Genomic DNA, 22,361 nt, shown 5'->3' with positions numbered 1-22,361 from the left:
GTGGATTCTCATAAAGCTGAACTGTGTTATAATTTAAGGCCAAGTTAAGTGTTGTGTAAATACCCTGCTGGACCACGAGGGGTGTCCGTAGTATGGTCTTCCCTATGGTTCCTGTCTGCTGGAGTGGTGTCCTGATGACCGTCATTCCCGGACGGATCTGACTGCTAGTTGTCAGAATCTAAAAGAATATTGTAACAAAAATTTTAGTGTGATTCAATCATGACAAATAATAATGATAACAATATGACTGTTTTTCACCTTTTGAACTGATCAGAACTTTCTAATTAACAGATAAATCGATGTGTACTAAATACTAAATGTCAATGTTAGGGGGAAGTTAGTAGTTTATAAAATCTTAAATGTGCAATGGTTTCATTGATCAACATTTACTATTGTAGAATCCCTGTCACTGGCGTTAAAAGGCTTGGGGACGGACCACTGACCTGCTGCTGGGCGCCCGTGGTATTGGGCCTAATGTTAAGTGTGGTGGTCCGGGGCTGGAATGTGGTGTAGGTCTGGGCACCACCTGCTGCGCTGGATGGGATGATACCCAAAACTTTTTGATGAACCACACCTTTGTAGACAAGAGGGGAAAAAGTTATCAGAAACATGAATGAAAAGTAATAAGATGAAGGCGTGGAAAAATATTGTCTATTCGTTTCTATTTCAAATCAAAATATCTTTTTAAACCTGATACAAGTCTGCATGTTTCAGGTTAGTAGTAATACAGAGGTCTTTTAATCACATGACTCAATACATTATTTGTAGTATACGGTACTCTGGCGGTTAGACGGCTGCCTTTTGATCATGGTGAAAATAAATATTAGTTGAGCAGGTAGGCACAATCTTCAAAAGGCTTCATGAAAGCTCAGTTGGTTTTCCCCAAAGTACCTGAACCTTCTTATAAATTATGCATGAATTCAGATCCCACTTTAAAACACCAGTCTGACTAAGGGGGCGTTTCATAGTCACCAAGCATCGAGCCTGGCTTAGCTCACGCGTAGCTGATGGCAGAAATGGAAATCAACAGAGTTTCTCTTTCTCCTTGTGCTGACTCAGTGCTGCGGTTTTTTAACCACAACCAAGCAGGTAAACCTATACATCAAGGTGTTCCCTATTCAATCAGAGACATTAAACCCTGCGGTGAGTTCAGGGGAGTAGCTGCTTTGCTCTCACAGATCAAACACTTGTTTCTATGGATTGGCTGTTTGGAGAGGTTGTGGAGTCGAGACTCTGGGGACTGCAGAGTTAAACATTAAAAAAAAAACTGAAAGGAAAAAAAAAGAGAAATGAAATCCCACTATAGAGAGCTACCTGTCTGAAAAGCAGACCTCAGAGTAAACTTGTTTTCCTCTCTTACTTCCTTAAGCCCTTCCAAAACAAACAGTGCTGCCAACAGTCATGCTGGATAAATACACATGTCCATTAAATGGACTGATCCACCTCAACCTAATTTCTCCTTCATCGTTACTTCAAAGGCAAGTAAAGTCAGACGGGGTTTTTTTTCCATAAACTTGTTAAATATTACTTTCTTCTTCTGATAAATGTATGTTAAATTTTAACTCTTGGATAATACATAAAAATACAAGGTTTAGTTAAAAAATATTTTTAGGTTGTACAGAAAGCATTTGATGCTGTAAAAAAAAGTAATGTAATATACACAAATATAAACAGAACCAATACATATATATTCAATTCTTAGGTTTAACTTCTGACTCAACATTTAAAATGAATTACAAAAATACTAATTAGTACTTTTGTTAGGATATACACCCAAACTCAACAGTAACATCATAACATGTTAACAGTTCTAACAGAATATCCCTTTAAAAACCAACGCATCCTTTAAATCATCACATCACTGCCAGCTTTCAATTTAAAAATTGCACAATTAATTCATAAATACCCAATGTTTAAACTATGCATAAGTCATAACTATGTAACTGTTCTAAAGTTAGCCATTGTTAGATCACTACCACCAGGTGTTGAGCAGAATGCAGTGACACTTGACCAACACTATACCAGGCCATCTACAAACACAGTTGAGAATAGAGGTAGACAACCCTGCTCCGACATCTGGGCTCAGAACTTCAGACTACACATGTTACCTTTCCAAAAGACCAACGACTGCAAATAGCAGCTTTTCATGAAAACACCAGGGCCACAAGAGACACCACCAGACGTGATACGCCACACTGAGAAGCTGACTCATTAAGTTGGCACATAAAGGACACCACAGCTGTAGCTGGAGATCCCAACTGTGCCACATTAGTCAAGAACACAGAGGACAGTTGGCTGGGTGTAAGCCAGTGGCACCGTGACCATGACTATGGCCTGTGACACCAAAAAAGCTTCTTCTGATGTTCACTCAAGCATGACACAGAGGAACATTCAAACAGTAAAGTCAATGATAAAGTACATGGTCAGTGATGCTGCCTGGAATACTAAAAAAAAACTTTAAAGGTAATATGCTATTTGAGGCAGCAGCTGCATTAGTCACAGCAGCATAACTATCCCTCAGATATGCTGCTAAAGGGGTAGACTGCTGGAGGAACTCCCATGGTGCACCTTTTCTCTGAATTAGTGTCATGACAATAACCGAATCTCCTCTTTTGCCACTAGTCTGTCTCCTGCTTCTCTCTCATTGTCCCGTCTTTACCTGGCAGGTTCCCGTGCCTCCAGAACTACAGGACCTGACGAGTGTTCCTAACAAAATCTAAACCAAACTACTTCAACATCTAACAAGGGAGTAAAGGGAGGCTTTACAAATACAATTTTGTTGAAGATAAAATACCTTGGTGGCTGATTTTTAAATGTGAATTGTGTGTGTTAATAAAAGGTCAGGTCTTTTATTTGAAATGAAAATAGTTTCTATGTTTAATGTGGAGTTAATGAAAAAAAAATCCTCACTGCAGAATTTGGCTTGATGACAGTGGTGATCAGGACTGAGAAATGTCATTGGCTTGGAATTGTACAATATAAAGTATTTGGGCTTGTGGTCACAGACATTAAAATGTGAAAAACAGAAAATATGCTCAATCAATCAGGACTGAACAAGTGGCTAGCTCTGTTATCGTTTTACTCAGTGCCAAGTATTTTATTTGCAGAATGTCGTTAAGTATCTTTCACATATTTGGCAAGTCTCAAAGTGGATCAAAGTTAAAGGAAGAACAAAGAAAGACCGTGTCCTTGAAATGGTAACATAAAATCAGATGGCCTCTGTTTGCACCAAAAAGTGTGAAAATGTGTCCTACCTCCCTGTGACGTCGGTACGTTCACTGTGACGATTTTGCTGTTGGCAGGCAGCGGCAGTTTGGTGGTCAGTATTTTACCACTCGCTGATTTTCCTGTAATCTGGAGGGTGTGTCCTCCTGATGTTACCTCGCTGCCTCCTCCTGATGATTCAAACATCGAAAATGTAATTGCAATACTTAATATCTACGAAAGATAGTAATAAAGTTCCTGTCCAACAAATATTAAATTACACTTCATCAAGTACCTTGTGTGCTTTGACCCTGCTTCACCCACGTGGCAAATGACTGCTGGAAGTTTTTGTTTGGTTGGAATGTAACAGGGGTGCCCATCTTGGTGGACAGCACCACCTTAGTGTTGGGCGTGCCCTGACCCGACAGTGAACCCACAATCACTTTGGGTGTAGCTGCAGACGTTGCAGGTGTTCCTGTTTGAGATGAAGTTCCTGAAGTTGGTTTCTGCTCCTGACGTTTCTGAAACAAAAATTAATAAAGTTATAGAAATATTAATGAAAGAAGTAGAACCATCTGGTCTCAAAAACTGAGGCTGTCAAAAAGTGAGAGCAGAAACAAGTGAAAGCTGCTCTCAAGTTTGAACATCTATTAATTTTGACATTATTTAAAAAATATACAGCACATACCTTCGCCTGCTCTGCCGCCTGAGCTTTCTCCTTCTCAACCCTTTTGGAAAAAAAAAATTGTGTTAGGGTTAAGAAAAAAACTTTTAAAAAAACAAAACATGTTTTAATTCATGTTTGTCTGTAATGAATGATAAAATTGAAAAGGAAGAATTCTTATCTAAAATATCAACTTTAATTTAATTTTGTCTAGAAACATGCTACTTCAAAAGCAATTTACCCAGAAGAATGTGTGCTGTTTTAAAGGGAAAGGACTATCAGATCAATTTTGATCTGATTTAGATTTTCCTTTCTTCAGAATTTGTTAATGAAAAAAATAAAACATTAAGAACATTACAAGTGTACTTAATGAAAAAACAGTCTTAATATTATAACTTGAATTATACCTTCCAATAAAAAAAAGGATGAATACATTTTAATCCTGGGTCAACTGACCTTTCTGAAAAGGCTCTGATCTCCCAGAGGTCCAGCTCCTCTTCAGGTACCCATGTCTCAATCACCACTGGGCCTGTTTGCTTGGCAGGCTCAGGCTTCTTTGGACGCAGGGCACTGGAGCGAAGCCCCTTCCTCTGAGGTGTGTGGGTTTCTGTGTTGAAAGATTTTTAAATGGTTACTATGCATGTATTTTGAATGTCCTTTTCTAAATGCCACAAGGTATACACCAGTCTTGGTAATGGATTAGGGCTAAACACTGGTAAAGTAAAACTACACAATTATTTTCTGCCTACTTAAATAAATATATAAATGTAACGTAAATACAACAGTGCCTTACCTTTAGGAGTCTCAGGAACGCCAAGCGGACAAATGATTTTCCGAATACAGTACTCTGAGCGAATGCCGTAAGGTCCTACATCACGACGCTTGATGATCTCTGTAGTGGTGATTTCAGTATCCGATGTCTCTGTAGAAATGAGTGAGAACAACGCAGGGTTGGTGTTGTAATAAGAAGGAGAAAATCTTCATCTGAATGAGATGCTAACAAATCTTAAGCTGCAGAGAAGAAAGATTAAAAAAAAAAGTCCAGTCACCAGGAGAGAAAGCTTAGGGGCAATTAAGACCCCTAAGGATTCACAAATAATGCCCCATCCACAATGCTTTCACACTGATAATAAATTATGTCTGAGTTTGACAAAAAAAACAACTTCGTTCTACCTGTGCGAGTGGTGCCAACAGCAGCAGAAGGTTTCACGGCCATGTCGTCCCACCTCAGACAGGCCCAGAGGAGCCTCAGCATGAGACTCACACCAGCCAGAGACTTGACCGTCTGCAAACGATATCTGTAACACAACACAGTTTATAATACCTAACTGACCTGGTATCATGTTGACATCTTTCATTTCAGTACATTTTGATTCCGTGAACAAGATTTGAACTGACAGGCTCAGGACTTTTAGCTTGTTTCAAAAAGTAGCTTGTGCTTACGACATTTAGAATCTGTGTATAACCAATAGCCTATAACTTTGTCCTTAATAGTGCAGTAATTGGTATGTGCTAATCAACAGCATTTGTTAGATAACTAAAAGTATCATACTAATTTGTGATAGATTCAGTGGACTGAACTTTCCTCTCAGAATTAAACTAACACAGAGATGTACGCAGGACAACCAGAGAACACTGTGCCTCTGCCCACGGCTGTTTTGAACATTGTGGTCTAAATTCAGCTCCACTGGAAAATAGAGACGCAAGATTCGTACATTGTGCTGGAAAATAGAGAACAAGAAAAATAAATGTTTTAAAGATTCTGTCTAGTGTCACGTAGTTTGGTTTTAGCAGTAACTGTGTGAATCACTCTGCAGCTGGGACCAGTATTTAGAGTTAGAAATAAAATAAATAAAATTTTTCTTTAAAATTTTTTTTTTAAAGAAACTGGATGTAATCCTGGATTATTTCAAGACATGAACTTGATCTTAAAGAAAATTATTATTATCGTTGTTTGATATCGAGCATAGAATCTTTAAAAACCCAAACTCTGGGAGTAACAAATTGGGAGTAGACTCTGACGGCAGGATGTAATAGATCAATGGGCAGAATCCCTTGTTTAATCTAAGAAGAAATGTTCCATCTGCGCATCATTATGGCCAAAGCTATTATAGCATATTGAACATCTTCATAAACATGATCCTTTCATAACTGTGTTTATAGTGAAAGGGGTTTGGTTGATATTCCGTTTCCCTTGTGTAACCACAGGTGGGAAAAACATCCCTGGGTTGGGCCGCTGCACAAAATGAACATCCTGACACTGCTCTGACCACTGGATGATTCATGTCTGCTTCGGAAATCTGAGGTCCGGTCAAAATAACCAGAGGTCCCTTTGTGACAGCCGACTAAGAGCCACAACATCACTCATGGCCAAGACCGCGAACGTCAGACAGGGAGGGAGAAGACATAAAGATGGACAAATCGCTAGGACATGGAAGACTGACAAAACCAAGGTGAATAATTGAGGAGTAATAGTCCCATCTTTAACTTTCCACTTCATGACGTTAAATATCAAACATATCTCCTGAAACCTAAAACTGTGTGGTTACCACAGACGGAAAGTAGTGGGGTATTTGAGCAACATGCCCCTGATGTTCAGCATGTGAAACACAAGTGTTGGTTGTGAGGGGGCAAAAACCTTTAAAGAATTTAGCTTCATTAATCCTTTTTGAAATATAAAGACATTTCTTTGAGTCCAAAGTTGTCGACAGTTCTACAAATCCTAAAAGAGAAAAAATGAAAACTAATTTCTTACCTCCATGCAATACCAAATGACGGTCTGGGTGAAGGGTATGGCCAGATATCCGGGGCTGGTTTGGAATTGTAGCTAAACACTGCCACCTCACGGAAGCCACCTCGTCTCGCCAACACCTTCAGGTCATCGTGCTGAAGTACGAAAATACTTGTGCGTTTGCTTTTGGTGACAAATTTGCAGTAAGAGGGCAGAGCTGTGTTCGAGCGCGCCTTCTTGTTGCGTGAGAATTTAAGTAAGCGGATGCGTCCCTTTGTCGATGAGAAGTCTTCTTGGGAAATGGTAACAGATGATACCGATGTTGTGACATTGTTGACTGTTGACTTGCATACAGACAAGTGCAGCCTCCCCTGTTCTTGTGTCACCGTCTCCTTCTTGTTGTCTTCGGGTTGTCCATTGAGCTCCGATATTTTGGTCACAGTTGTTTTGGTCATTGTCGTGAGGGTGGACACCGAGCTGGATTCTGTCACTGTTGCAACTCTGCACGCATTTGATGGTGGGGGTATCTTCATTTGGGTGGAAACGACCGATGTGGTAGTAGTGGTGGAGGTGGTAACTTGTGTGATAGTCTTGGGTTGTTCCGTCACCCCACTGTTACTGTTCTCCGTAAAGTCGTCACTCAGACTGGACTCCTCTGCCGAAGGTACAGGGGACGGGGCCATTCTGATGATCTTTACTACGGAACTGGTTTCCGTCGACTGATACGGTGATTGGCTGTTGTGCTGCGATGTTTCGACTCTAAGTGCACCCAAGTTGTTTTTTAGTTTGCTAATATCTTGAGGTTTGTCATCTTGATCTGATTTTGGTGTTGTGTCTTTCAATGCAACACTTTCATTGACAGCAGCGTCTGCACAGTTGTGAACAGGTGGTAAGTCACCATTAACCACAGGCTTTTGCTGCACGCTGCCCTTCAACAGGTCCACTTGTCCTTGACCATCATTGTTAGTTTTGTTCATGTTGGGCTTTGGACTGTTGGAGACGTTACTATTATTTGTGACCACGACGGAGTTACTCAAGGTGCCTTTAACCTCAAAGTCATTGTTACCATTTACCTGAGGAGTCTCTGGAGTGATCATAGCCTTATTTTTATGTGGTTCAATATTATGGGCATTTTCTTGATTTTCCTTTGGCCCTGTACCATTTTCCTCAGTGCATACATGCACAGGGACACAAGGCTCTGGTTTAGAAGGGGAGTTTTTTTCACAACTTTTATGGTCAAGCACACTTGGAAATGTCCTTATTGACTCCTGTTTCGAACTGGGAACTTCACTATCTGTGTTTTGAAGGTGCGCAGCCTTGGTAGCATCAAACGATACATCGACTGTTCTGTTCTGTGCTGATGTTTCTGTTATTTTTAGCTGTTGGTCAACCTCATGGTCCAAAAGGTGTAAATTATTTTCTTTTTGCTCTGTAGTTCTTTCAACATCTGCCTGCTGTTCACGGGACACTGAGGAGGTTAAACTCTGTCCTGAAGATGAGTCACAAGGTGTACCTGTAGTACAACTGTCTCTGGGTGCAGAGTTCAGAGAAAAAGACGTGAGGGTAACATTATTGTCAGTACTTTTCAAGACATTTGCTTTGGGAGAGTTCCCCTCTACTTTAACAGGGTGACCCAGTGTGAGCGGTGTCGTATGGAGTGACGGACGTGGCTGGCCTGGGGTGCTCATAACAGCGGGTACAATGGATGAAACTGTTGTAGGAGATCTGGGTTTGGAAGCAGGTAACTGTCGCCTCTGGGTTTCTTCTATAGAATGCTGCTTTACTCTGCGCTCCAAGAGGCCGTCCAGTTTGGAGGTCTTCACCTTCTTCTTATAGGCCACGCGAGTCAGAAAACCATTGCTGACGTCAACTACGTCATAGTTGAAGGCTCTTTTTGAGTTCTCTGTAGTTTCAATCTCCAGGGGATTCTTATCCTCCCGAATAACAAACTCTGTACAGAAACACAAAACAGGTATTAATTACAAAATGTACACAAAAATGTATTTAAACCAAACACAATGTCCAAATCTCTGACGCCATACTTTGCTCGCCAACCAATTGTGATTCTGTTTGATCCATTTCCATTCTAGTCGGTGACTGCTCAAAGGATTCCTCTTCTTTTTCCTTGCTGACCTCCTCTTCTTGTTTCTCCTCTTTCATCTCTTCATCACACTCAGACCTCAGATGTTCTGGCGTAGCTCTAGGAGAACTGTGTGGATCTGGGTTATTTGCTTCACCAATTAAAGCAGCAGTTCCCTGAGTATCTGGTGCAGCTTCAATGGGTCGTTGACTTATGTCCAGCAGGGTGCATTTCTTGTTAAGTTTTGCATCTGTAGAAAAAAAGAAACGAGTCAAATTGGTAACTAATTTGTCATTAGAGAATCATATTATTCTGTGAATCACTCAGGGATATACCAAATAAAACGTTAAATAGGGAGAACATTAAAGAGACCTACATTCCAATTAACTAAAAGCCATTTGATTATTGAGATTTCTGACACCAAAGATTCACATTTCAGACCTTCCAGTTCTTTGCGGTAATTGACATTGGTGTTGCCGGGAAGCCTGGGAACGAACCGCTTCACATACGTCTTACTTATCCAACTCCAGCCTCCGTAGCCTGTAACACGATACTCTTCTCCTTTTTGCTTCCACACCTTCACATTAAAAAAACGGAAGGAACGAGAAACAAGGAACGACACAGTGCAAGAGAGAAAGAGTCAATTTGAAGAAGCAAAAAAAAGTTGTGAATAAAGAAAAAAAACATCTTATCAACATATTGTTTACTATTTAATGCATGGACATGACAAGTCCATATACCCCCCCCACACACACACACACAGTCTCATCCCTATATATACCATTACTATATACTATATTACTACCATTTAATACCTTGTGATACTTTTGTATTAGTTTACCAAACACAGTGAGTTCAACTTGTAGACCACTCAGAAAGACTCCTTTAGCGAGTGTAGAACAAAGACCCACCTGGTGTTTAATCGGGAACGTGTACTTGACCCAAGTGGCCTGCTGCATCGTCTCTTCATCCTCCAGCTTCTTTTCCCTTTTTTTAACCTTCTCCTTCTCCTCACGTTCCATGGACGTCATACGATTTAACCTAAACATGTCATGGTATGTTTTAAAAACACGACTACAGTATGAGGCTCTCCTGAGTACCTGTAAACCTTAGTAAGTACGGACAAACAACTGATTAAAGGTGAGAAAATAGTTGCTTTTGGACGATTACCATGAAGGAAAACATGGCCGTTCTAAAGTTCAACGACCGGCTTTGACTTTGATGTTCTCATTTCTTTTACACACACAAACACTCTCTCAGGTTGACCTCGGAAGAACTTAAATAATCACTTTTTAAAGAGTTCAACAGTGTTGTGATGTTGCAGCAGCATTAGAGGCAGCTGTGGGTGGCAACGGTGGTGGACTTGTAGTCTAAATATTATGCCTCACAGCTTTGGTGGGCCTCTTGATTTGAGTTGCTTGTGATCACCTCTGCCTGCTAACCTGACCACACGTGGTCTGTGCATGATGCATTCAACCCTGCTGTCAGTTTCTAACTTTGAGTGTTTGAATGGGTTTCATTCAGTAAGGCAGTCAGTGGATTTGTAAATCAACTATGTATCCTCTACACAGTTTAGTCTACGTCACAAATTATATCTAACGTCAAAAACAGATTTAGGAGAATTTACAGATAATGGCATTTGGCATATATATATATATATATATATAAAAAACAACATGTTTACCTGGTATGTCCAAGTGAGTCTTTCCAGACAGGCAGCATTGCTACAGGTTTAACGGCACATTCCAGAATGGCCAGAGCCAATGCGAACTCTCTGGCTTTGCTGCACATCTGCACTGCTTTGATCCAATTGGTCCTATAACAAATTACAAGTTACATTTAAAATTCCCTGGCGTAGATTAGGTTCAGGTAGCCCTGTATGTGAATTTGTTATTAAAAGCATGCATAAACTTTACGATCACATACCTGTGTGAAGCCCAGTTAGGATGCATAAACGGTGATGGAACGTTGTTCTCCAACTGTAGGATAGTGAATCTCAGTGTGGAAATGGTCAAAACCTTGGAGCCATGGATTGACCCGTTCCACTTAAATTCTCCTGCAGGTGTCATGCAGAACTTGTGTGAGAGATGCCGTCGCTTGTCATGGTCCTGTTGAAACAATGATTAACATCTGATGTTAGTGCTAAGTTACCATTTTAGGTCTAGCCCGTTACATTACAAACAAGGACAAGCAACAGAACTTCATCTGCAGCCTCACTTACCTCTCTGTGCTGGTGCTTGTTAAGGGCCAGGGCATTGGAGCTGTACTGGTTATGGTAGACACGAAACTTTCCCTCCTGGCCAAGTTTGAAGTACTGACTGGTTCCCTTCATGACCACTTCCTTGCTGCTGCGGGTGCTGATCCGAGTGACATCACCTTGTGCATTTACCACAAGAACCTAGGAAAGAGCAAAATACAACAGGAACAATGTTATCAGCTTAGCCTATATGCAAATGTTAATTTCTCACATTTCCATAACTGAGACTAAGAATGTCAAATGAAGACTGAACACTGCTGGCTTTTGTCGTCAAGTGTTTAAATGTTAGTGATTCATCCAACGTTTTTTTAAAAAAAAAACAGTAAGATTTGTGAATTTTATTCCCCACTTCCTCACCTCTTTGCCCTCCTTGAAGCCTTTGTTTGCTTCATGAACTGCAGCAGCCACCTGTTGATTTTTCAGCTGACTCAACTTGCTCTCTGGGTTCCTCAGCCGGGTCACCATGCGAGTTGCTGCAGATTTCCTACTACTGAGACTCGTTGGGTCACCATTGGCCAAGTCTTTACCATCTCCTGGTAGTGTAGAGTTAATAACACATGTGATATGCACTTTAGATAAACACTGATCCATAGTAACAAAGCAATGGAAGCTAGGATGCTTTGTCTTACCTATGTCTTCAAAGCTTGCTATTGATGACTGGGACGACTTGTCAGCCAGATCAGGTGGCTCAGGTCCACTGGGAGGCACTGCAGCAGCCGGGCTGCAGTTAATGTTCTCTTCACTTGTTTGGGAAGGCTGGCTTAGACTGGGTATCACATCAGCACTCGGAGAGTTTAGAGACGGGCTTTCTGCTACGTGGAGAGAAAATCACATTGAACATTTCCAGTCAGACTGCTGTTACCCAAATACTTATTTTGCAATGACATTTTTGAAGTCGAAATACAATACGCAACAAGTTAAGGCTGTAGCTCCCTCTACTGGCACACTATTGAAAAAGCATTTTCAGATGCGTAAGGTGCTGAACTATTTGAACTCTGACAGCGAGCTAAAAGGGAAAGCTTGTGCACATGCCTTCATTACAAACGAGAGAACAAGCTGATGCAGACGGACATGATGTTTTATTAAAATTACTGCAGCAAGTAAAACCCTGAAACCAGCTGAGACTCATTGAGGCCCATTGTGGTGATAAGCTTTTAGATTTGAAAAAAAAAAATAAAAAGGAAAAAAAAAATTCCTTATTAACTCTGAAGCAACATGGAAGCAGATGAGAGGCCAATTCCACATATACATGCAAATAGAGGCAGGAGAGCAGTAAGAAAATAGCCTATAGCAGCATAAAAGCTCAAGTGAAGTGGGCAACGGCTGACACGCACAGGTCACAGGTCAAATTATGCTAAGTATTAAATAAAAGTCTTAATGAGACTTTGTTTATTTGCAGGCTGTGGCACTGAACTCATTTGCCAAGTACCTTTGGTATCGTTAGAGACCTCCATATTGGAACACCCCTCTATTAGTCCCTCTGTAGTGGAACTTGAGAGCTTTGAAGCAACAGTAACCAACCCTGAGCTCACACTGGACATTTGTGTTGAGGCAGTGGAGACGTTTCTGCCACTACTGCCTTCTTGGTCAGTGGGTGGAGCTTCAGCAACTACAGATAACCAGCAGTATAGAGGAAAGTATTTGGTTAAAGAGGTAAAATATCAGTCGGCAATGCATATTGTAATTACAACTAAGTGACAACAGATACTAAATACTTTTTTGACAATTAATTTTGTAAAGAAAAGACCTGGATAAAAGTATTTTGCAATAATGTGTGAAAATGTGTTTTTCCCCTTTCAATATTCTCAGAATATAAGTTTCAACCACCATTTCACAATTTAAAAACATGACATTTACCTTCAGTCTTTTCCTCATTCCCTTTCTCATCAGTGGCCTCTTTACTTTTTTCTTCTTCTTCCATCTGTTCGTTGCCATCCAGTGGTCTCTCATTGTTCACCTCAACCTCCTTCTCTACATCTGCCACCTCTTTCTCCTTCTCCAGTCGAGCTTTAAGCGCTTCCTCAGCTGCACGTCTTTTCACCTCCTCCAGCTCCTCCTCCTTCTTCGCTCGCAACCTGTCCAGGATCTCCTCTGAAGAAAAAGAATGGATTGAGTGGTGGCGAGGAACATAAAAGGTATTTGTTAGACAGTGACACTTTTTTCCACAATGTTTTGTTAGTGAGCCAAAATGCCAAAGACAAAGTTTGAACTGTGCTTACTGTGCTATGTGTTTAATTTATGTATAAATATAGAACCTTCTTTAGATCGCAGATAATTCTCAAAGACTAAAATTATTTTAAAGCAACGTGTGAAGTGTCCAGTTTAAAATGTGCTATATTGCACATGCAGTTTCCAATAAAAATTCTTAAAAAACAAATACTGGGAACATAAAATATGAACAACAGATGGTGCTCTGCGATTCACACACTTGGTCAGTCGTTGATCACCATGTGTCAGCTGTTGCTGTTCAGCAGAGCAGCATACATACATATAGGGAGAGAAAGGATGCCATTCTGCCATTCTGTGGGTTTAGAATTGGGCTGGGAAAGCAGTATTTTTCCTTGTAGCCTGTAGTAATTTTGTTAAGAACACCATACATATACATATACAGGGGTCCTCTGCATACTAATATGGGATCTAACGATACGTCATGAATCAATGTAAAATCTTTACAAATGCTTGCCAATTTGCACGGGTTGAAAAAACACAATTGCACATCATGACATAAAGAGTGGGCTGGGTTATCTGAAAACGTCAGTGGTCATACCATCAGAGCACAAACTTTAGTACACTATGTGGCAATAAGTACCGAAAAACATTGGTTGTGAGACCATTAAACCAAAACCTCATGTTCCTGTGTAGCCTAAGTGACATTCAGGTGTTCGAACAGAACGTGAGAATTTTTTCACAGACAAAAACAGTGTTTTACAGCGTTTCTGTAACGAAAGGAAGTCTTTTGAGTTCAAGTTCTTTTGTTCTTTTGTTGTTTTATACATTGACAGTTAGTGAGGTGAATACGATCAGACCAGATTCCTTTTAATGAAAGGAGATAACTGGTGATATGGAGTGTTTATGTAAAGAATTACACACTTTTCAGTTTTGGATATAAACAAGACCATTTTAGTTGGTGATGGAAATTTGTCAACAAAGGATCATTGTATTTGGTCATAATTTATCTGGAGCTCATTCTGTTTAAAAAGTAAACTGTGATAAAATCATATCGAGAACAAAAAATCAAATTGCATCGTGAGATGAGTGTAACGTTGCATTCCAGTTTACTATGTTAAAAAGAAAGAAGTGAAAGCAGTTTACCATTGGCTGCTGTAAGGAAACACTTGTTGTTGCCACGAGCCTTGCTGGTGAGATCTTCAGTGATGTCCATATGTGTATGCACTTCATCCCTTATCTCATCCAGGGCTGCATAGAGGTCAGCCTCCCAGTACTCCTTGTCCAAACAATCTATGACCTCAGCCAATTGGACCTGCAAAAAGGACAGTTTGGCAGAATTCAAGTCAATTAGTGGCTACGTCTCAAAAACAGAAAAACAAAAGTATAAATGAACTTGGTAAAGATACAGCGTTCACAGATAAAACCACAGTAAAACCACTTACCTTAGTGCTATAGTACCAGATGTTCTTTTCCTCCTGTTCACCATTTTCTTCACTGTAGGAGACAATTAAGCAATAATGAAGAAAAGAGTAGTATAATCATGTTTTACTAAATTTCATGACATTCTACAAGAGGATAAAATAGGGCACAGTCAGCAGATCCCAGCTGCCATGCAATAGATCCCTGGTTGAAATCCATCTTAACACGAACATCTAACCACAGGTTGCAGGCTGCATCAGGTTAGGTATCTGGTGTAAAATGTCCAGACTGGGACCCTCAAAAGACATTGTGCTTTGTAGGACTCCTCTACAGGCATTTGGTAAATAGGATGGAGCACTTAGAAATATAAAAAAGAAACATGCGGCAGTAGCAAGCCTTCAACACCAGGGTCTCAAAATCCCAGCCCACAAACCCCTTACATACACCCGTTGGTAGATGTTAATAATAAATTATTATTTTTTAAGAACCAAAGTGTTCAACAAGCATAGGCCGTGTTTACTTTGCACTGTTCAATTCTATGTAAAGATAATATCTGCATTTAAAAGAAATACTGCCATGGTTCTAGCCATTTGAGTGAGAGACCCCTGTTCTAACTGGTCTAATCCATTAGGGTTAAATACATTAAGTATTAAGCTGCTGCTGATCCAACACACACACCACCAGTGACTGCTCTGTTGTCAAACATGTAAACAGACCAATTCTACTATTGTCCAGGATGTTAAAACTGTGATGGATTGACCTTTTCTTTTTTATAAATCAATCATAAATTATTATAAGCAGTGTGACATTTCCACAAGACACTCAGTTCATTCTGAAAATAAAGAACCCTGAACAAGTAGATTCGATCACTGCCAGACTTGTTTGGTTTAATAGACCTGACCCGGTTCCTAACAACCACAGCATGCTTTCTGTAAAGACAATTAGATGCAGATTTTCAGCTTCAGCTCATCACATATTTCTTTCTGTTTAATTTGGAGGGTTTCGTTGGATCTTACTTTGCACTTCATGTGCAACCAAAAAAGTAACTGTCTCCGGTTTACAATCTTGTTATAATCCGCTTATTAACAGGAGGTGCCATCTGTATCCCAACAAGCGTTGGCAAACTAAACTACAAAGAAGAGCTAGGTGGCGCCAACTGTAGCACCCAGATCCTTGCAAAATAACTTTAAGGTCAGAGGTAGGGAGCAGCCAAGTTATATGTAATTGGAGAATGTTGATAGTACCTATTTGATTTATGATGTCAATTAACATTCATGACAGCCATATATTCTCGGTTGTAAAATACAACAACAAACATGAGTAGCTGTTGCCAAAATGGGATGTCTCACTAAAATCTGGACGGCTATACAAAACGACTAAAATTCCTTAACAGGAAAAGACATAGAACCAGCCATTTAGAACGTGGGCTGGTCTGAAAGCAGCTAAGTTTCACAATGCAACAGTTGTCTTAACAGAAGAAATTGGACCGGTTTGGCCTATGATTGCGATAAGTCCTAGCACAGCTCGACTTATAGCCATGAATGAGAACATTCATAATTGAATTAAGTAGTACTTATGGCCACGTGAAAGTGAAATGATTCATCTACAAGACACCAATGTCCCTACAACTTTGGGGTCACGTCCCCAGGTGGGGTCACCTGAAATGTCTTGTAATTGATAAAAAGTTTTTTTAAGGGGGACAATAATAATACAAAAAAGACATGACAATCTGGAGCTGAAACAAAAGCACTTTTACGTTTTTCAAATCTTTACTGTTCAGGTTTTCCCTGTTATTTGATGGTCTGCTGCTATTCTTGTTTGTATTGCACTATCTATTCTTGTATTATTCCTCTTGTTTTGATACTGTACTGCTGCTGCAGCACTTCTTTGTTTTTTTGTGTCTGTCTGTCTATCTAATTTTAAGACAAGCTTGACTAAATGCATATGTGGTCAGGGAAAATGTCAATTTTTGCACTAATCTGGCTATTCTGCATTTGCAATACAGTGTAAGATATATTTCTAGGATCGTCAGAAATGTGTGATGTCAAAATGGGGCACAAGCCATAAAAGGTTTGGGATCCACTACTTTATGTTATAACTTCACACAACTCTTACCATGATCACGAAAGCCTGTTAATGATCAATGATTAAGTCAATTTTAACTCTAATCAAATATTAAAACCATATTTGAACTCAGAAAACCTACACAACTATGCGACGATTCAGAAACCAGTATTTGCGATGGTGTCTATCATAGCCCACTGGCAACTGGCGAAGAAATGGCTTCGTCTTCTGTACTTCAGGGACACAGTCTGCAACACCTGGCACTTTGTGTGCCACACAAACTTCACACTGCCACTCATCCTCTGGTACTTCCTGCAGCGGTGGCTTTACACATTCGAGGTGGTAAACTGCCGAGCATGTCTCACAGCAGAGGAGGTCACCAAGACGATGACACACCCGGCAGTGGTCATCATAGGCAACAACACCTTCTGACATCAGTTCCTCACGGGCAATATTTGTTGCCAGAAACTGGTCCACCAAGAACTGAAGAACTTTAATTTTGTTATCCAATGGTTCATATGGATAATCCTCATTCTCTTGAAAAGGCAGAATATGCCGGTATTCCTGGTCACTCTCACAGTAGGCTCGCACCACCTCTGGCCAAGTCATACCGTCTGCAAAATACAGAGTGGAGTTAACAGAATCCTTCACGTCAGCAGGACCAAATGTGGTGTTGGAGGTGTCCTCCTCTCTGAGAATAGCTTTGAGCAGAGACATATGGGTTTCTGCCAGCAGGGTGCATTGTTCCTGACTGGACAACGCTGCACAGAAATCCTCAAAACGGAATGGAGAAAGCCGCAGCACTGAGCGAAAATTGCGGAGGACTTCGTAGACAGCACACACACTGAGCAGCTGTGAGGTAGGGACCAGGAGGTCCTCAGACGACTTGGGGAGCTCCAAGGGAGGAATGTCCTTTGCTTCAAGGATAGGAGACCTTGGTTGCACTGTCCTACTCCTTTTCCTGCCTGTAAAAAGAAAATGTAATTGTGTTATAACATATATATATCTATATATGAGATATATGTAGCAATAAAGGACAGAACCAAAGTCTAAACATCAGAAAAATTCATAAGCAAAAGCCTAACCAAGTGAAAAGAGACAACAACAGTCCTAGTCGTTGCTGCACTTTTAACTATTGCAGTACATTGCCTGCTCGAATGAGGCTGTGGGACTATAATCGACAGGGACAGAACTATTAGAATTCTCTCATTTTTGCAACTTGCACTCACAGACTCACAGAAGCTAACTCTATGACAACTGATTTTGAAACACTCCACATTTCAAACACAACAACACTTTGATCAAGAGCATTAATATATTTTGGCATATTAACATGTAATACTGATGTTACAGGATATGCATATATGTTATAAAAGCATGACAGCTACCCAACCTTTGTTTCTTGAACTCATCACTTTGTTCCGGATCAGTTATACTTCCCTGTCCAAGTCTGACACAGACCAAATGAAACTCAACTCTGCTCGTTCACATGTTTTTTTTTTAAGTTAGAGGTGTTCCTGAACTTAACTTGCTGAATCAGAGAATGTATGTTTCATTATTACAATCAAAGTTACCAGTGGATACATCTATACAGACAAAAGGTCAAGGACATGCATTTTTTTGGGGGGGGTGGAGGGTGGGGGAGTTGGGGGCATTCAGCCATTAGGGAAAGTGTTCCACATTCATCGCAGGACTAATAATACTTTCAGTTACCTTTTGTACTGTTACCCATTACTATGGGTATTTCAGAAGGGTCAAAGTCAGTCGCCATATAGTGAGATACAAAAAACTGCCATAATATTTTCATGAAATATGACATTTATAAAAATTAAATACTTTAGTACTTGTTGACTATGACTTTGTCGTTAAACGTAATTCTCCAAGTAAAAATCGTCAATCGCTATCGTCATTATAAAGTGTAAGGTCATGTTTGTGATACACATTGATTGTAATTTTTCATAATTGTGTATGTAAAGGAGCATCCGGGACTGTTACTATGGTAACAGTCCAGCACGTACATTATAATGATGTCCGCAACAAGTGGAAAGGCGCCTTCCTTTAAAACCAACTTATTTAGCAACACCGTGGAGGTGCTATGTTTCCTGCAACTAGACGAGAAATGCATGGTGCGTGTAGCTGGATAACTAACAAGTGATATACAATACACCTACTTGAAAATTAAACGGAACGCTAATAAATTCTAATCTGATTTATTCGTTAACGTGTATAAACTACGTGCACTGATGGATCACTGCTCCATAGTAAACTGTGAACTTCTACGATCTTTCATTATGACTGAATGTCTGAAATGCAGCAAAACGTTGTCCACACTTTCAATTTTGGCGCGTGTGAGCACCAACGGCCCATTTAAAAATAATCCTTACACTATTTTAAATAAAACAGAAAACAAAAACGTGGAGAACCGACAAAAACACTAAAAAACGAAAGCCGGTTGTTGAAGCGTGTAGCGTCAGAGGGCATACCCGCGGTTGGCAGAGCACACCCGGTAAACAAAGGCCTGTCTCTGAGTGCAAGCTCCATTTTGAATCATGCAGCTTGCTTTTTGTTCAGAGCTAAATATAAAATCCACGACTACAGTATTGCAAAAATAAATCCGTGCATTTGCAACTAAACGTACCCGGTGTGCTGCCCAGGGTGCTGTGGCTTCTAAAACTACTCTCGGTACAGTAGCTGGCATCATCATCGTCATCATATGGTAGTTCCTCCACACAGTCAAATTCGTCTCCGAGGGCCTCCTCATCTTCTTCTCCTAGATCCGAAAAAGCGTTGTCGTTTAAGAGTTCGTCTTCTTCCTCTGAGCGGTAGCTTATATTATCATCCTCCTCATCGCTGTTGTCGTCGTACACCACCTTGTTCTGGGGCCGCCTCACTCCGCCTCTACTGCCGCGGCTGCCTCTCGACCCCCTGCCTCTTCCTCTGCCCCGGGATGCCGCTGCCACCGTGATGGAGGATCCAACTTTCCTGCGGCCCCGGGACGAATGAAAGTTCTCTCGTCCAGAGATGTCTGCTTCCACTTCCGCAGAAGCAGTGCCGCAATCGACGCCACTTGCTCCTCGTCCCCGACCGCGACCTCGACCTCTTCCCCGTCCACGCATCCCCCTGGTCCTGCCGCCTCGGGAGCCACGGACTGGTCCGGGTGAACCTTCCCGCATCACAGCTGCTTGTTTGGGCGGCCTTCCCCTTCTCCCCCTCATTGTAGGAGAGAGTCTCTCCCGTTCCGCTCCAATCTCGGTGGTCGAATGAGCCCCACAAACCTAAGAAAACTGAGTCTAAAACACCAGCGTAGCCAACGGTAAGTCCTTGAATGTCTCCCCCAAGCCCTGGACTCTGTTCCTGGGTGAAACGCTCAGAGTGAAGGGCCGGTTTCCCACTCTGGGTCGCCTTTGGACGCCATTTTTCTTCTTGGCTCTCCCTGCGTTGAAAACACAGCAGGCCATAAAGCTGCGTCAAGTTTCAGAAACATGCGTTTGTTCCACAGGAACTACATTTTGTTTCCTTCAAATTAAAATCACGCCTTTTTTTCCCAACGAAAACATTAACAAAATATATAGAACACAATATATAGATCTTGCCATTAGCTACCAATATAACGACTTTAACTGCGTATAAAGAAAATGAAACCGTTGTGGTTTTACCGATGAAAACGCGATTTGTTTTTCTAATATCGAAGTTTTACACTGTAAAGGCTTGAAGGTGCTAGCTCACGTGAATTGATATTTTACGATAAACGCAACTGCCGTGCTAATTCATAAAATGAGTTGAACCTGTAAGTACTTCAAGTTCATAGTTAATTACAAGCACTAAGAGTGGCCTGAGCCCCAGGTGGGGTCCAGTATTGAAGAAATGTGTCTTTATTCTGATGCAGTTAAACATATTTGTTCATCAAAGTCATGCTAAAATTTAAACATAAGCATGTTTAGAGTCCACATATGTAAAACATAGAGTGCAACTGAGTGCACGATTTCCTGACACGAAATAAGTGAATGTAGAAAAGGAAAAATATACGTTTTGGTTTTAGGGTTATCTATATAATAACGTTAATTGTTACATGACTTATTGCTGTGTAGCTGTGTGTCGATCGTTTTAAATAAATAGTATAAATTTCACGCATGATTACCTGAATGCATACTCCTTAAAATACTGACGCTTTACAACATACTCAATTTTATTTCTTTTTTTTTTAATCTAAAAGAATAGTTGGAATAGTTGGTGTACAGCGCCACAAAAAAGCAGACTCGCTTTATCCCAACGCTAAAGTGTTAACTGAATTGTTATGGTAAGTCACAACCCTCATTTAAAAAAATGACAAGATTAATTCCTTGTAAAGTTTTTAGAAATGTCAATTTTAATTGATTTTGTAGCCATAATTATTTTTGTAAACAGTCATATCAGCAAACATAGCACCCCAAAATGTCATTAAAAATGTGTGAGGTCATGAAATTTGAATTAGAAAAATGTGTTATCTAGTTCTACAAGATGTTTAATTAGTATAGAATTGAATCTAGTCAGGCACAAATATGTTCTTACCCATGAAATGGAGGAATCTTTTAACAGATATTTGCAAATTTTGGACATCCATCTGGCTTTTTAGTTTATTCCCATTTTGTACTCTAGGGACTTCTGATACCGTAAAAACCACTTGGAAATAGTTTTGTCACGTTTAAATATACACCGTGCATTCAGTATTTGTAGAAGTAGAGTGTGATAAAAACTAATCTGTAAAGATTATTTGTTAGTATGTCTAAGAAAGGCTAATAATAAAACATATAGTCAATTGCTAGCTAGCATGTACAGTATAACTATCACAATAACTTACTCGCATCCAAATCTGTTTCACTGCTTCTTTTTAATGTTGATCATTCTGTAAAAATACATCAGAATCCACACATAGATATACAACGTTGTCATCATATTAAACCATTCAATACCAAAAGCATTCTGTGAAAAGCCACTGAATCTCTGGTGAAAGATGTACAACATACAAAACACAGCAATTGACTCTCCTACTCTTTTAACCACATCCCACTCCAAACAATAAGAAAACCATCACCGCTCTGGTGTCTCATGGAAATTTCAAGAATATGAAGACAAGTCAATGTACAGTATGTATTCAGTGTGAGGTAATTACACAACTAAGGTCATCTGCATGGTTTGAAACACACCCTAAGTCAGGGATCACCAGCAATATTTGTTGGATGGCCAGACTTTGTGTGGACTGTATCCAGTCGCAGGGTTGATTGGACGATTTGGCAGGCCAAATTTGGCCTGCAAGCCTCAAGTTGCTGATTACATACATTTTCATATCTTAACAGTAAATGTGTAAGTGCCAAAAGCACCAATAAAACAAGACACAATACTGGAAATTCTGTTGAGAATAATGGGCTCGAAGGTTTATGAAAAGTGTTCTGTACACAGTCTAAAACAACTCGATTACTTCAATGGAGTATTGACCAATTTCCTTTTTCACTTTCATCTTGTTTATCTCTTGGAGACTGCCCTCGATTTTTCCCAGCTCAGAAACCAATCGCACCTAAGAACAAACCACAATTAAAATGTTATCAATTAAATGCAGGCGTGACGTGCAAAATAAAATCAATTCATATATGAATCATTTACTAATGTCTTTCAATACACACACACCCACTTATGTACACATAAGTAGTATGCAAAACTCTTGTCAGCAAAAACAAATAGAAATACTATCAAATCTTGTTTGTCAAAAATATTACCTGTGACTTTACAAAGGCGTGGA

General features: G+C 40.2%; 2 protein-coding genes across 5 annotated transcripts in view; both read right to left on the bottom strand.

Moving 5' to 3' along the window:
• The window catches only part of LOC103383979 (nucleosome-remodeling factor subunit BPTF), a 29,069-nt gene extending 8,920 nt beyond the window's left edge, over nucleotides 1–20,149 (bottom strand). The window contains exons 1-23 of one of the 4 annotated variants that reach the window (XM_008317330.3): nucleotides 19,227–20,149; nucleotides 16,731–17,553; nucleotides 14,548–14,599; nucleotides 14,249–14,417; nucleotides 12,794–13,027; nucleotides 12,366–12,545; nucleotides 11,566–11,745; nucleotides 11,294–11,469; nucleotides 10,901–11,077; nucleotides 10,606–10,787; nucleotides 10,364–10,495; nucleotides 9,591–9,720; nucleotides 9,121–9,256; nucleotides 8,642–8,929; nucleotides 6,624–8,550; nucleotides 5,042–5,166; nucleotides 4,662–4,790; nucleotides 4,325–4,475; nucleotides 3,893–3,932; nucleotides 3,500–3,725; nucleotides 3,255–3,395; nucleotides 444–574; nucleotides 64–178 (exon numbers count right to left, since the gene is read on the bottom strand). In XM_008317330.3, coding sequence (XP_008315552.1) covers nucleotides 64–178; nucleotides 444–574; nucleotides 3,255–3,395; nucleotides 3,500–3,725; nucleotides 3,893–3,932; nucleotides 4,325–4,475; nucleotides 4,662–4,790; nucleotides 5,042–5,166; nucleotides 6,624–8,550; nucleotides 8,642–8,929; nucleotides 9,121–9,256; nucleotides 9,591–9,720; nucleotides 10,364–10,495; nucleotides 10,606–10,787; nucleotides 10,901–11,077; nucleotides 11,294–11,469; nucleotides 11,566–11,745; nucleotides 12,366–12,545; nucleotides 12,794–13,027; nucleotides 14,249–14,417; nucleotides 14,548–14,599; nucleotides 16,731–17,553; nucleotides 19,227–19,803 — 6,421 coding nt within the window. In that variant the 5' untranslated portion in view covers nucleotides 19,804–20,149. Of the gene's footprint in view, nucleotides 1–63; nucleotides 179–443; nucleotides 575–3,254; nucleotides 3,396–3,499; nucleotides 3,726–3,892; nucleotides 3,933–4,324; nucleotides 4,476–4,661; nucleotides 4,791–5,041; nucleotides 5,167–6,623; nucleotides 8,551–8,641; nucleotides 8,930–9,120; nucleotides 9,257–9,590; nucleotides 9,721–10,363; nucleotides 10,496–10,605; nucleotides 10,788–10,900; nucleotides 11,078–11,293; nucleotides 11,470–11,565; nucleotides 11,749–12,365; nucleotides 12,546–12,793; nucleotides 13,028–14,248; nucleotides 14,418–14,547; nucleotides 14,600–16,730; nucleotides 17,554–19,226 lie in introns of all 4 variants that reach the window. The other 3 variants (XM_008317329.3, XM_017035306.2, XM_008317331.3) reach the window with 3 other exon arrangements.
• A 1,287-nt stretch (nucleotides 20,150–21,436) lies between these two features.
• Nucleotides 21,437–22,361, bottom strand: part of nol11 (nucleolar protein 11) — a 7,888-nt gene continuing 6,963 nt past the window's right edge. Inside the window, exons 18-19 of the mRNA XM_025058861.1 lie at nucleotides 22,339–22,361; nucleotides 21,437–22,139 (exon numbers count right to left, since the gene is read on the bottom strand). Coding sequence (XP_024914629.1) covers nucleotides 22,026–22,139; nucleotides 22,339–22,361 — 137 coding nt within the window. The 3' untranslated portion in view covers nucleotides 21,437–22,025. The remainder of the gene's footprint in view (nucleotides 22,140–22,338) is intronic.

Source organism: Cynoglossus semilaevis, chromosome 9, assembly GCF_000523025.1.
Source record: "Cynoglossus semilaevis isolate Cse_v1.0 chromosome 9, Cse_v1.0, whole genome shotgun sequence".
In the NCBI taxonomy this organism is placed as follows: Eukaryota; Metazoa; Chordata; class Actinopteri; order Pleuronectiformes; family Cynoglossidae; genus Cynoglossus; species Cynoglossus semilaevis.
This window is presented reverse-complemented; position numbering and strand designations above follow the sequence as displayed.